This window comes from Planococcus citri, chromosome 5, assembly GCF_950023065.1.
Source record: "Planococcus citri chromosome 5, ihPlaCitr1.1, whole genome shotgun sequence".
Lineage (NCBI taxonomy): Eukaryota > Metazoa > Arthropoda > Insecta > Hemiptera > Pseudococcidae > Planococcus > Planococcus citri.
In genome coordinates, this window is record NC_088681.1 from 42149932 (window position 1) to 42164207 (window position 14276).

Genomic DNA, 14276 nt, shown 5'->3' on the forward strand with positions numbered 1-14276 from the left:
TCCTAGCATCAGACACATTATAAAAACCCCATCTCGTAGGTACTTTAAAACATTTCTAACAAAGTACCTACCTAATTGAATTCCGACGATAGAAACCTTCAAAACCTCGCGCAACTCGTGATACACCATTATAATGCAAACAGAAAAAACACCTCAAGTGAAGTACCTACCTATTTTATAGAGATACTCGTTTTGCTTATTTTAATTTTAAAATAAAAACTTTTAAAACAGAATTGTATAAAATACGGAGAATAAATATTTAAAACAAAGATAGTTTTAAAAAAAACTCTAAGAATATAAAAACAAAGCGCTACAATAAGTTGAACTTATCAAGATGCGAAAAGAAAACATGAAGAAGTAATTATTTTCACCCAAACTTTGATTGAAGATCGTATAACTTGAATGTTGAAATTCTGTATGTATAAATTGTAAAATGTATATTTTTCTCAATGTTTTTTTTTTTTTTTTTTTTTTTTTTTTAAATTAAAATATTGATTAAAATTTCAACATTAAGTAATAATAAAGTGTATGTTTTGTACATATATTATAATAATAAATACGAAAAGTGAATTTTTTATTGGCATGAGAGAAGACTTCTAGAATTTTGAAATTGTAGTTACACAAACTAAACCAACGTGTATTTGGTCAACTTGTTTTAAAGTCTTTTATTTCAACAAAATCCAAATGAACTCGTGTTACGATTTTATAGGACTAAGTAATTGGAGACACGTTTTGTGAAATAAAATTATTTCATATCTTGTGGCACAAAGAAAATGTAGCCAAAGTTGTGTCAACTTTCAAGTCCTACTATACCTACCTTTAAATATTGTTATTCTGGATTACATTTCGACTTGAACAAACTTCATAATAAGACAATGGACAGTGATAAGAGCCAAGAACAAATAAACAGTTACATTAAAGTTTGTAGGTACTTTTCAATGGCAGTGTAGGACGCGACGTAAAAGTATAAGTAGGTACATATCAAGAGTGAGATTATGATGGGTGTTTTTCACCCTTATCGTTCTCTAATGCTTACTGTAACAGTATGAGAATTATTTAAAAGCTACAAAAACTTCCCATGAGCTTGAAACTTTCATCAGTTGTGCAAAATCTCTCACGCCGTTCAGAGCAGTGGTTGTATATGCTTTAGCAGGTCAATTTTATTTTATTTTTCGTATTTTTTAAAAGAATAAGTAAGTAGGTATTTTGGGAATATCTATAATAGGTTTTAAAAGTTATTTTTTTAAGTTTTTAATTTTTATTCTAATGAGATGCATGTTTTTTTTTTAAATTATTATTTTTCTTACAGTGTTACAAAATATTTTAATAGGCCTATCAACAGCTTCAATTTGTATAATGATTTTTGTAAATGAAGTTGATTCTCAACTCCGAGAAGAAGCCTGTGAAACTTTACAATCTGAAATACATATAACCAAAGGTAATTCTACTTTATCTAACCTATTCGTATACCATCTTATGCTTTACAACAAAAAATAAAAAGCCTGACTTAACTGAGTTCCTTAAACTCATAAGTACAATTTGTTAGGTTTTCTTTTTATGATAATAAAATTTGATTGAGTCGCTTGATTTATGACAACGACAGTGCTCATGACACAAGTAGTTACGTATAATTTTTTTTTCCAGAGGAATTTGATGAATTGGGACGCCTCACGAGAACTTGTAGTGGAGATCTATCTGTTAATAAATGTGAAGGTGCATGTAATTCTCAAGTACAGCCAAGTGTGATAACTCCCAATGGATTTTTAAAAGTAAGTACTGGTACATTACACTTTGGTGAATTCTTAAAAATGAAACAAATGGAAATTTTACCAAAATGATGTAGAAATTCGGAATTTCGTATGTACCTACATATTTTCGACTATCCGAATTGAATGAAACCGGTTTTGAACAGTTTTGAGCAGTTCTAGAGCCTGCAAGTAGTTTTTTAATGTTGAAATTTCCGCCAAATTTTAGGTACTTAAGGAAGTTGCAAAGCTAAAATTCACTTTCTATCCTAATTTCAACGTGCCGAGTCAACTGGAAATGGTTTTAGGTAGCTTTGGAGCTACAACAATTTTTTAGAAATTTCAATTCCTCAAAAAATGTTGTAAAATCTATTAAAATAAACTCTACATATATGAGCGTCTTATTGCATATTAATAACCGACTTGACCGATTACACATTATTCTTCCAAAATTAGTTTCCATCAGTTCAGAACTTTTAGTTGTTGAAATTTCCAATTATGAAATCGTTGGAGAAACATACTCGTACGTTTCCAAACTGGCAGAAACCAATTTTGAGAAAACTTGTGGATGTTACTAAATTTCAGCTTTCTACAGGTCAATTTTTCAAAATTTTGTTCTTTACATCTCAAGTGACCACTTTTGGGTACTTTAGGGTAGCCATTCTGGAATTTTTTGCAATCTTAAGATGGTCACTTGGGCAAAAATTGCAATTTTTAAAAATAAATTTTAGCAGCAAATTTGATTTACGTATTTTACGAAGAAAAATATAGGTATTCAGCAGATGCGAAATTCGCTCTACTTTTGATTGATGTGATTTTGAAGTAATTATAAGCTATAATAAAAATGTTATCTATACTTGAGTGGTATTTTTTTACTAAAAAAAAAAAAAAAAAAAAAAAAATGAATAAAATAATGCACTATTTATGTTCAAAAGAAGATCATAAGTACCTATACTTGTACACTAATTGAAGCACCAGCCTAATTATTAATTGTCTAGTGAAGTACATACTTGGTAATTTATTTAATTAACTAGTGAATTTTCTTAAATTACAGGAATGCTACTGTTGTAGAGAGAGTTTTTTGAAAGAACGTGTGATAGTATTAAATCACTGTTACGATCCAGATGGAGTACGATTAACCGCTGAAAAAGTATCTGAAATGGAAGTTAAATTAAGGGAACCAGCAAACTGCAAATGTTCGAAATGTGGAAATAGTCCAATTTAATTTTAAATTATATACCTACGTATTGCATTATACTATAGGCGAAAGTTTGTAAAACTTTATCGAAAGTATGAATTTTTGTTTTGTTAGTTTCCATTAAAATTTATTGAGCGCGAATTTCCTGTTTCGTTTTACAGCTAGGTATACATTGTAAAAATATCTTATTCGTTTTGTATTAAACTTTACAATAATATTGTGATGAATATTTGTTGTGCTGAAAGTTACAAATTTATTAAATAGGCCCAACAGAATAAAATAATAATGAAAATGAGAACATCTTTTCATTTCAAATTTCTTCAATTTCTTTATCTAGCTGCTCAAATTACATGCAACGAGTTGCTTTGTCTGATTTCTACTCAGATACGAGACACATGTATTGACATGATTCAGCAAATTGGAAGAAAAAGTCAACTAATTAGTCAATCATGCAACAGATTAATTCATTAAAAAAAAAAAAAAAAAAAACAGGATACCTACCTACCTACTGATGTTTGTATACGAGGTGCTGCAATTCATTTTAAGAAGTGGGCCTAATGCCCTAATCTTAAGTACCTCACCTACTGGATTCCATATTATTCAAAACGTACCTAGCGATTCGCATTAATTTATCATTGTTCAATGTTCATTGAGTACCACCTTATAGACTTATAGACCTACTCAAACTAGTAATAGAATTAGATAAAAACGTAGGGATGGCATATTACTTCATCATTAAGTAGGTAATCATGTGTAATGTGCTAAAAATGCTTTCGCGAGAAAGTAGTTGAGTATACCTATTACCTATCTATATTATTTGGATGCCTGCTCAGACTCACGGTTAAAATCTCAATTCGATTAAGTAAAAATTACTCAAACCAGTCATTTTACATCAATTAAACGAAGAACGCTGATTTTAATTAGAAACATGCGAACCTTGTACCAGTAAAAAAATATAGAACCCCATTAAAAGTCTCCGTTTAGTCTACTTACACTACATCGAAAAAGAAGAAAAATAAAAACATGGATTATAATTTTGTAGAACAGCATGAACTTCCTAAACGGATCTTGCATCTTGTGTAAGTAAAATTCCATGTAATATTTCACGGAATTTTTCGATATTAGTATATCCCATTAAAATGCTTGTTTGATTTGGTTTATCAACGAGTTGAAAATAATTTTTAATTGTTCGATGAATTCAAATTTTTTTTGTTCAAAAATGCATAGGAATAAGCAGATATTTGTCATTGTACCTTCGTTGATTCCTGACGCTTCTACTCATTTTGAAATTATTTTGTAAAAAATAATTACCTACTTGGCTTCTCACATTTTTGATTTTTTCTTTCATCTGGGACATAAGTAGAAGTACCTTATGGTACCAAATATTTTCCTCTTGTAAAGGTTACAACTGTTAAATTATAGGTTACCTACCTACTATTTTTATCATGTTGCAAATTCTCATCACGATTTACGTTTAGAATTCTGTTAGCAAGAATAGCTTTCTTCTATTTTTAGAATATCAATATTTATCTCTATACATGTAAGTAGGTACGTAAGTATAGTATGTATTGCTAGAGTAGCCTAATTTTTCTTCCAGTTTATTCTGTCTATATATTGAATACCTACCCATCAACTTTTTATGTTACACAGTTTAAATGAGTAGATAAGTATTCAGTTTTACGAAACAAAAAATATAATAATACCAAAAATAGGTACATACGTCCATTTTAAACGTAATAAGTTTAAGTAAACTTAAATACTGTAGATACCTACTTATCATTAATAATTCATTCACTATTTCGTTGTTCTTACGAACAGGAAATTGAAAAGTCTCATTAAGTTGTCTGCAGGGGAAACCATAATGTTGGAACCACCATAGTTTGATTTATTTATTTTTTTGAATTTATAGCTATAGAATTACTGCACTATGGCTCGTAAAAATGTAAATTTTTTCAAAACTGTGATTGAGTAGCTCGATTAGAAATTAACCATTTCTCCAAAAAAGAAAGAAAAAAAGTGTTACAATAAAATCAGTATACACTCAAGTGCGAAAGCTTCCCGTCGTCGTTTATAAAATACGATGTATGTTTTCTCCACAGGAGTCTGTAAAAATATCCAGACAATATTTCTCAATACGACAACTTCCATCGATAAAGTTTAGTTTACCAGTCGATGTTATACTCTGTGAACGACTTTTCATTTAAAAATACACGTTATAAATCCGCTCAGTTAAAAATGTTTCATCATAAGCTTAGTTTATCAGGTATGAAGATCTATTATCTTGAGCAGGTATGTAGAAAACAACGATGTTTATTAATCAGAAAAGTTATTATTTTAGATAGATTGCATGATTCGGTGCAAATTTTTGTTCTGTTATTCGTGACTGTAAGTTTAACTGTTAACTGCGAAGATACAAATACTAATGGAGTATCTTCCAGTGAAGATTGTCAAGTAACTCCAGTACTTCACGTCTTGCAATATCCTGGATGTATACCAAAACCGATACCATCATATGCCTGTACTGGTAGATGTAGCAGTTATCTGCAGGTAGGAATTTATGACAGAATTTACTGTAGGTTATATTTTATTATTCACATAGGTAGGTTCTTTCAAATACATATGTACATTTTAATAATGATGATAATTTCATCCAAGGTTTCTGGTTCTAAACTTTGGCAAATGGAAAGATCTTGCATGTGTTGTCAAGAAAGTGGAGAGAGAGAAGCTTCTGTTACATTATTTTGTCCAAAAGCTAAACAAGGAGAGAAGAAATACAGAAAAGTAAGCTTTGACATACCTACATAGTAATACAATATGATGGCATTGATGGTAGTCGTATCTTTAATGTTTTGATAGTAAAGTAAAACAGATAATTTTTTGGTTTCATCCAGAATTGTAGAAACATTATTCGCTTCTATTTACAGTGATATTACTAATTTTCTCACTTCTGCGTTGTATTTTTCCCAATTTTTTTTTAGGTAATTACAAAAGCACCATTGGAATGTATGTGTAGACCATGCACCAGTGTTGAAGAAAGTTCTGTAATTCCTCAAGAGATGCTCAGTTTTCCGAACGAACAACCAATTAGTGGTCATTTTGTGAAATCAGAGTAAAATTATTTTGTAGGTTAAGCTGTATTGAATCGAATGTAGCCAATGTAGGTATGATTTTTTAAAATTAACTTGTAAAATATTTGTTTATATTATTTTATAACATCTTTTGTATTGTCAAATTTTTCAACCCATGGATAACTAGATCTAATAGTAGTCGATTGTTTGTTCAGCTGAATTATTCCATACAGAATCAAAATTATAATAACATTTGTGTGAATGAAACAAACCATTTTTTTTTCATGGTGCAGTTTTTACTTTTTTTTTTTTTTACAAATTTTGTTGCTTTCGTTATCATTGCTGATTGTTTGTGACTGTGAGTTGATTCGGTGTCTTGTTAAGTAGGTGATTTGGTTATTTATATTTTTAGTCATTAAACTACGACTACGAAAACCTTCAACTTTTGACAGAAAAGTGAAAACTTCCATCGTTTTCGTAATCAAAGAACATGTTTAACGTTCAACAGATACAGAAAAAAAAACTGATAAGTGATAATAAAATAAAATCAAGGTAGTTTTTATTCTTCAAACTCATTCTTCGAAAGTTTTTCCAAATATTTTTCACTTTTCTCAAGTTATTCTTATTTTTTGTCTTTTTAGTTTTTTTCGAAATTATTTTCTATTTCATTTTATTGATATAAAATTGTTGAATGTGAATTCCGCGAGGTTCTGGAAATTACAACGAAATTCTTGTAATATTCTCGTAATAAAACAGAGCTTCGCAAAATTTGGCTTAAAATAAAAATGAGAACCACTGACCAAGTTTATACTTGTGTATCACTATTGTGCGCGTAATCAGTAATCGGAAATGAACGAGTGATAATCGTTACAAGAAATGAAATTATGTGATGAACGTTGAAAAAGTTTCAAATATTACGAACATAATGAACATAATTATAAAAAATAATTCAATCGGCTTTAAAAATGAATGACGGACAATCCGAAGACATGATGATGAATCAATCATTCAAAGAAAATGATACCACCGAGCTACTCCAGAACTCCAACGTTTCCAGAGATCACATTCCAGCCAAAAATATCAGATTGAGGAACAGTGATCCGAAAGGATTGTGTAATTTTCGAGCATTTTTCTTCCTCGTGTTATGGTATATTTTCAGTGGATGTACTTTATTCCTGAACAAGTATATTTTATCTTACATGCATGGAGATCCGACTATACTTGGTAAACGAACACCGAATTTAAATCTTTCTTATTGCCATCGAGTTTCCAATTTGCTTATTATTTTATCTAATTTCAAGGAACTTTCCAAATGCTGATGACGACTGTATGCGGATTTATTCAGTTATTTATTCCTTGCGGTATGTATAGTCCTGTTCAACGCACAAGTCATCCACCTGGGTTTTACAAACACATGACATTTGTTGGCTGTACGAGGTAAACGTTTCAAAATTTGTTTCAAGCTATTCGTATATTTTTCTGTATTGCTAAGAGTTTTTCTTTTTGTAGATTCATAACTGTATTATTAGGTTTAATATCCATTGATTACGTCGCTGTAAGTTTCACCGAAACTATAAAAAGTTCTGCACCAATATTCACTGTACTGATATCGTGGATTATTTTAGGTAATGATTATTGAATGAGGTAGACTCGAGTGATGAAAATATGATGCATTGTATTGTTAAAGTTAATCTGATCGAATTGAGCTGTATTCGTCGAATATTTTCATTTCACAGGTGAAGAAACAGGATTCTACGTTAATTTATCCTTGATTCCTGTCATGGGTGGATTAGCTCTATGTTCAGTTACGGAACTGAGTTTTAATTTCATTGGTTTTGTCGCAGCGATGGCTACCAATTTCACAGAATGGTATTTTTAAAGGTTTTATTTTATGTAGCGTGTACTATGTAGAACGTATTGAAAACCTACATTTCCGTGTGTTTCAGTTTACAAAACGTGTATTCTAAAATGTTGATAAGTGGAGAAAAGTTTCGGTTTACGTAAGTTATTTTCTGCTTCTCTGTAAGTCAAAATTTTGGCAATTCCATTTTCAATGCGTGCTTAATTTTACAGACCTGCCGAACTGCAGTTCTACACGAGCATGGCCTCAATCGTTGTACAAATACCAGCCACTTTCTTGCTAGTCAATATTAAAGAATTTTTAAGTACGACGGAATTTCATACTTATTTAGCCTTTATATTGAACGGAATATTCTTCCATTTTCAGTCAATCACAGCGTATGTTTTAATGGATTATATTAGTCCAGTAACCCATAGGTATGTATCATAATGTATGATTTAGAAAAATTATTTATGTAGAATGTAATATTGAACGATTTTTATTGCATTGATTTAGTGTTACCAATACGGTGAAGCGAGCTTTCCTTATTTGGTTATCAGTGATAATGTTTGGAAACCCAGTAACATTTTTGAGTGGTCTTGGAACTGTGATAGTTATTATTGGAGTTACGTTGTACAATAAAGCGCAAGAATACGATAAATTATACAAATTGGCAAAAGTATGTTGCATATTTTGCATACTTTATGTAGTAAATCCTATGCATCATTTGTAATGAAGAGATACGAAAGATTCCAGTGATTAATCTCGATAGTAATTTTAATGAGCGATTTTTGTAATTATTTTTCAGTATAAATCGGACGATGAGTCTTCAATGAAAGTAAGATCAATTTGATGATCTCTATGGAAACAGATGTTCCTAAACCTATGTGATATTTCATTCCCATGTCCGGATTTCCATACTTGAAAATCTTTTCGCTTGAAGAAAAAAACGTTGCAAAAACCACCTTCGTTCTACTTTTTAATGTGTTATTCATGTGTGCTGTTTGCAATTGTTTGCTTAGGTGTTAACATCGTTGAACGAATTGTTATTTGCATTTGACATTATCGTCGTTTTGTTCGCATATTTTAGAGCAACGTCTTGTTTGAATTTAAACATTAATTCTGAATTTTTAGCTGAAATTATTTTTCAGTATTGTGCAAGCTCCATGTGCGTGTACATAATCTTTTTCATTTCGCTATTCGAATTTCCACTGTATTTTTTCATTATTTCTAATTTTATCCATGATTTTTAACGCTTATTGTGTTTGGAGAAGAGCAAAATTCATTACTTTTTGTAATTTGTTGTTTTTTCGACTTTTTTTTTTTTTTTGTAACCTTCTTGTAAAGAATGATAATAAACTGAAGTTTATCATTTTTCAATCTGTGGTTGTATTATTAGAAACTATTGAATGAATTTTACTAAAGTTCAGATTCAGAATGATTTGAAAAAAAAATTAAAAAACGTTTTGTTTTTTATCGATAAATATTTATTTACTACATGTAGAAAAATGAAACGAACTTTCTAAAACTTGCATTCTCAATTATTTTGATTACATTGAATTTGCATTTTTTTTTTCGAAATAAAAATGATAATAGATGAATATTGGGCAAAATTTTACTACTTCTATCTCTGTCGCAACTCGCAAGCGTGTATCCATCTTTCTTGAATTCTTTTTTTGTTTAACTTTTCATTTCTTTTCTTCAAAGAATAATAATTTTTCTTCAATTTATTAAAGATATCTTAGATTAGAATCTTACCTTATAAAGGATACAAAATTGAAGATTTCTCATCTCCTCTGAAAGAGGAAAAGAGGTCAGAGGTGAGAGGATACAGAAGCTTTGCTTTCTGTTATTAAAAATTTATTTGCATGTTATAATTAATATTTTGATATTTGCGCCACCATCAAGCAATTTTCTTGAATTCTACTTCATTTTTCAACATTTAACATTTTAAAATTCACATTATTTTTAATGAGTAATTACTTAATTAGTAATTGAGTATTTTGAATACTTTGAACGAATCATGAATGAAAAATTATTATGACGTAAATAATTCATCGAAAAAAAGAATACCTACCCATTTTTTGAAAATAAGTAGGTCAAAAAAAATATTTCACTAGCGCTTCAACCGATCGTTGCACGAAACCAAACTTTTAATTGTGTGATGGCAATACCATGTTGAGTTGTCCATGGAATCGCTGTGAAATTATTTAAATGGCTACCGTTTGTGTTGTATTTTGTTGAAACGATAAAAATTTGTAATTGCTGTACTCGTGATACGGTATCTAAAAGAATTTTTATTGCATATTTTTGTTAAAACATAGTTATTAATTAATTATTTGTTAATTTGTGATGTATTTTTTGTAAATCAATTTTGCATACCGATTGCAACCGAACTCGACTACGAAAATGAACGAAAATTATCTCCTTAAAAAGAGACCTTTTCTCGTTTGACAATATAATTTCGTGTAAATCATTCGCATGTTTCAAGTTTTTACGTTTTAATTCGATTGAAATTTTCTAAATGTTGTAAAATCTAACGTGAAATTTTTATTTTATATACATAGTTTTTGTTCGAATGATAAGAAATTCAAAGTCCTATGAGGACGCGTGAGGCAGCGCTCAAATTAATGGAATGAATACGTCAATTCGAAAAAGTGGTAACCAATATAGAGATACGTATCCACAGTATGGAATACCTCCACAATCTGGTTAGTGAAATTGATTATATATTTTTAGTAATTTTTTATTAAATTCGTTTGCAAATACGAATTTTTTTATCAGTTTGCAGACTGGTTAATTTGTTTTTTCTCATAGGCGTGGCATTACGCATAGTGTCGTTGAAATTTTAAGGTTAAGTTTGCGTATGAACATACTCACGTGTGTTATATCGTCGTGTACGTTTGCCATTTTTCTCATTTCGTAATATTTTCGAATATTTTATCAAATCTGAGATTTATTTCGGTATCGGAGTTTACCTAATTGTTATTCAATACAAACGTGCACTACCTTCGAACTTATTGGTAAGTAATACGGATAATTGGATTTAAATATTGATGGATTTTCTACATGCACAGATGACCTAAAAATCACACAGATGTGCACTCTGGATAATTTTAATTTTATCAATTTCTACGTTCTTTCGTACTAATTTAATATATTTCGCGCTAATTTCCTTTCACGATTTCGTCCAAGATTCCATATCAAGTTAATTTCCATCTATGTTGAGTGATAATATTGTGAAATGTGTTTGGCTAACGTGTGTGTTTCGGTATGAGGTAATTTTTCCAATTACTCTGAGGAAAAGCTATCGGTATTGTGTTTTTTAGAAATTTCCGAATGGTATAACGTAGTTTTATCGAGTAGATTGCATCATTGGAGTTGTAAATCGTTAAAAGAAGCGATGGATTTGTCGTAAAATTTGATCCGCATCTGATTGATTATGTAACATGAAAATTTTACGAACACAGCTGCGATTGTTTGATTTGCTGGTTGCTTTTGATTGTGGTTTTGTTGATTATTTATATAGTTTTAAAATTATATACACGCAATGTTTAATTAAAGTGAAAACTTTGTTTTAGTTGTGCGACCTGGAAGTGTCTCTGTTCGTTTCACTTTTTGCAGTATTTCAGGTATTATTTCTACTCAAATAATTGGCCGGCCTGTAATGGTTTCTTTATTGTTCACAGTATTGGGCGAATTTTCAGTTCATGCTTGTAGTATTTCATTAAATCCGTAGCTGTGTTCTTCTTATCAAGTATTTCCAACTTGGTATACCCGTTCTGCTTTTCCTATAGTCTTTATAGTTGATGGCTTTGAAAGAGCTTGTAGCTTTAACCGACGACGTCGTTCTCCTGTTATGGCTTTCCAATTTATTGTACAGCTTCACCGGAACATTCTTCGTTCCCAGGATCAAGTATCGGTTCGAATCGATGTAAAGTTACCATGATACGAGCTTTATTATCTATTTATCTAAGTTACTTACTCGATATGCTTAAGTTTTAGTTGCACGTTTATTTTCTCTTTCCTGTGCCTCATACCTTTAATTTCGATGTTTTAGTTGCGACGAATTCTGTCTCGTTGTCCGAAATATTTTCGTATCATGTTTTGTCAGCATGTTTCTATGGATCGTATACCGCCAGATGTCGATTATCTTTCGAAATTTGGTCAAGATTGTCTCGTGTTGTATGTGACCTTGCATTGTAATTCGAACACAACCGATTCGAACAGCTGATCTAAGAGTTGCAGTGCTCCAGATACCATATTCTTGAAGTACACTCGATGATTCTCGTCGTTTCCAATTCACTTTTCTTTTTCGGCACTCTTCAGTCGCACTTTTCAAAAGCTTCAGCATACGTATTGACAGTAATCTGTTCAAGTTTCCTTTAAAACACTTTGCTGTTGACATTTTGATAAATTATCAAGCTGTACCGGCGTCTGTGTATCGAATTTAGGTCAATGAAATCGACCTGATATTTATTCCTTCGAATGATTTCCGGGTACGGTTTTCGACTCCTGGTCTGTACTTTAAAAATTTGGATCCACGAGTCGAGCTGCGTTTCGGTGAAGTAATTTTTTTGATTTCGGTATGTCGTGGCATTGGCGATACAGCGCTATCTACGCTGATTCATGTATGCGAACGTGTGGTGGAGTGGTCCGTTCGCAGCAGTCATGAACTTATGACTCATTACCCGCCGGATTATAAATTGTTCATAGAATTTTCTTTCGTTTCTATTTATGGTTACCTTGTTTTTGTCTTCAGTGGCTGTAGTAATTGATTGCAAGTGGAACCTGCAAAATTGATTTTCAACTTTTCAAAAAAATGATCACTTGTAATCAACATGGGCAAGTGGGCACCGGCATTTGATTCATTGATTGACGAAGTATCGTATTTTTTCCTCTCCGTTGGGAACATCACTGTCTTGTATCCTATAATGTTTTTATTTTTGAAACACGCGATTATATCGCGCGATGAAATTTCGTTGGTGTTATCTTCGTTTTGTGCTAGTAACGAGACTGCGATACGTTATCTATGGACTTGGAACTGATCAGCTCTTCTTGGTCGGTGCGCTGTGAGATAGTAAAATACGTCGATGTTTCATCAAATGATAGCCAAAAATGGCGAGTGACGCGTGCCGGAGTCAGAATGGACAACTTTTCGACTTTCCTAAGCGATCACTGGGATGATAGAAGATGACATTGGTATGAAATCGTTGAAGAGCAATTTTGAGTAAAAATTTACAAGTCGATGTGGTTTTTGATTTCGATTGCGTATTTTGAATATCGATGACTCGAATCAATTACGGTAATTTACGTGTTATGTTTCACTATTGATTCCAGACTTTGATTTTCTATCCTTATCGATGCTACGGTGAAGTAATCGATTAATTATAGCATCAGTTGAAATTGGTTTCGTCGTATTTCTCTCCGAGGTTGATCGATGGATTGGACTTGCAGAACTGCAGTGTTCAATCGATACATCGTTGAAATTATCTGCTGGAATATTCCAACTCTCTAAGTACATATTTTCCTCTTGAAAAATTATCAAAACTCGTGTCTATGGGATATTTGTTCTGTCGTATGCTATCATGAATGGAAAATCATATCTGAACTTGCCAAAGTCTTGGAGTCCAAGTTTCTTATGGAAAAATGCAACTTTGAACTGAAGTCAGATCCACAGCTGTAAACTGTTTGACTCTGAAATTCCCAGCTACACCGAGGCAAGAAGAAATATGTCCCTGGAATCGAAGTTGGGCCACTCAATTTCCCATCAAAATCGAAAGCCCCATTCCTGAGCTATTAGCGGAAGATTTTCATACAAAATTTCAACTGCCTAGTCCGTTGATCCACGAACAGGAATCCTAAGATGTCATTTTCGAAAATGCTCTCTTTTTACCATACATACTCCACAATTGATCGAGTAACTGCGTTTTACAGTATTTCTGTTCACTTTTTCCTCCAGTTATTCACTTTTTGAAGTGAAATTGGAACTCGTAACCCTAAAATATCGAAATGGTACTTCTTCGTCATTTTCCACCGTTATTTTTATGCAGTTTTTCTTCGAAAATATCTCTATTCTCGGTTTTAACGTCTATTTCTCTCACACCTTCGAGCTACGTGTTGATAACGCGACTAGAAAAGCGTCGCATCGAGCGGTACTTGGCGATAAGATTAATTGAAAAATACTTGGTAAATTATGATACATTCATTGAATGAATTACTGCGCCAACGTAACTTATGAAGGCGCACGTTCTAAGTGCACAGGGTCCTAATTCTCTACCGGAGCAGTGTCACGACCATCATTGAAACCCAGAGGTGAATCGGGAGGGAGAGGAGGGGGGGGGTCACATGTAGTTATAATTTCATTTGTAATGCGGACGAGCGACGATGACGTACGATGCAACGAGAATATTATTTATTTGATT

At 31.7% G+C, this 14276-nt stretch overlaps 3 protein-coding genes across 6 annotated transcripts in view; all 3 read left to right on the forward strand.

The window, feature by feature from the left end:
- Positions 1-680: 680 nt before the first annotated feature.
- LOC135846344 (uncharacterized) lies at positions 681-6296 on the forward strand. Its single transcript, XM_065365377.1, has 7 exons — positions 681-1193; positions 1310-1438; positions 1645-1769; positions 2800-2959; positions 5387-5490; positions 5599-5724; positions 5922-6296. Coding segments are annotated over exons 1-7 (780 nt in total). The 5' UTR covers positions 681-1192; the 3' UTR covers positions 6057-6296.
- A 531-nt stretch (positions 6297-6827) lies between these two features.
- Positions 6828-8898, forward strand: LOC135846342 (solute carrier family 35 member E2A-like). The gene is made up of 8 exons (XM_065365374.1): positions 6828-7235; positions 7313-7448; positions 7521-7636; positions 7748-7880; positions 7958-8011; positions 8085-8288; positions 8368-8530; positions 8660-8898. The coding sequence occupies exons 1-8, from the start codon at positions 6977-6979 to the stop codon at positions 8702-8704; spliced, it is 1110 nt and encodes a 369-aa protein (XP_065221446.1). The 5' UTR covers positions 6828-6976; the 3' UTR covers positions 8705-8898.
- Positions 8899-10080: 1182 nt separating this feature from the next.
- LOC135847374 (eukaryotic translation initiation factor 4 gamma 3-like) overlaps positions 10081-14276 on the forward strand; it is a 78107-nt gene continuing 73911 nt past the window's right edge. For 2 of the 4 annotated variants that reach the window (XM_065366864.1, XM_065366865.1), the window contains exons 1-2: positions 10081-10562; positions 11433-11483. In XM_065366864.1, coding sequence (XP_065222936.1) covers positions 10487-10562; positions 11433-11483 — 127 coding nt within the window. In that variant the 5' untranslated portion in view covers positions 10081-10486. Of the gene's footprint in view, positions 10563-10652; positions 10875-11432; positions 11484-14276 lie in introns of those variants that run through there. The other 2 variants (XM_065366866.1, XM_065366868.1) reach the window with 2 other exon arrangements.

Excerpts from the sequence above, each read along its gene's own strand:
- LOC135846344 (XM_065365377.1), top strand. Across the intron at positions 2,960-5,386 it reads ATGTTCGAAATGTGGAAATA|ATTGTCAAGTAACTCCAGTA; the intron begins GTCCAATTTAAT and ends CTTCCAGTGAAG. Across the intron at positions 5,491-5,598 it reads GATGTAGCAGTTATCTGCAG|GTTTCTGGTTCTAAACTTTG; the intron begins GTAGGAATTTAT and ends ATTTCATCCAAG.
- LOC135846342 (XM_065365374.1), top strand. The coding sequence starts at position 6,977 with ATGAATGACGGACAATCCGAAGACATGATGATGAATCAATCATTCAAA. Across the intron at positions 7,236-7,312 it reads TGGAGATCCGACTATACTTG|GAACTTTCCAAATGCTGATG; the intron begins GTAAACGAACAC and ends TCTAATTTCAAG. Across the intron at positions 8,289-8,367 it reads ATTAGTCCAGTAACCCATAG|TGTTACCAATACGGTGAAGC; the intron begins GTATGTATCATA and ends GCATTGATTTAG.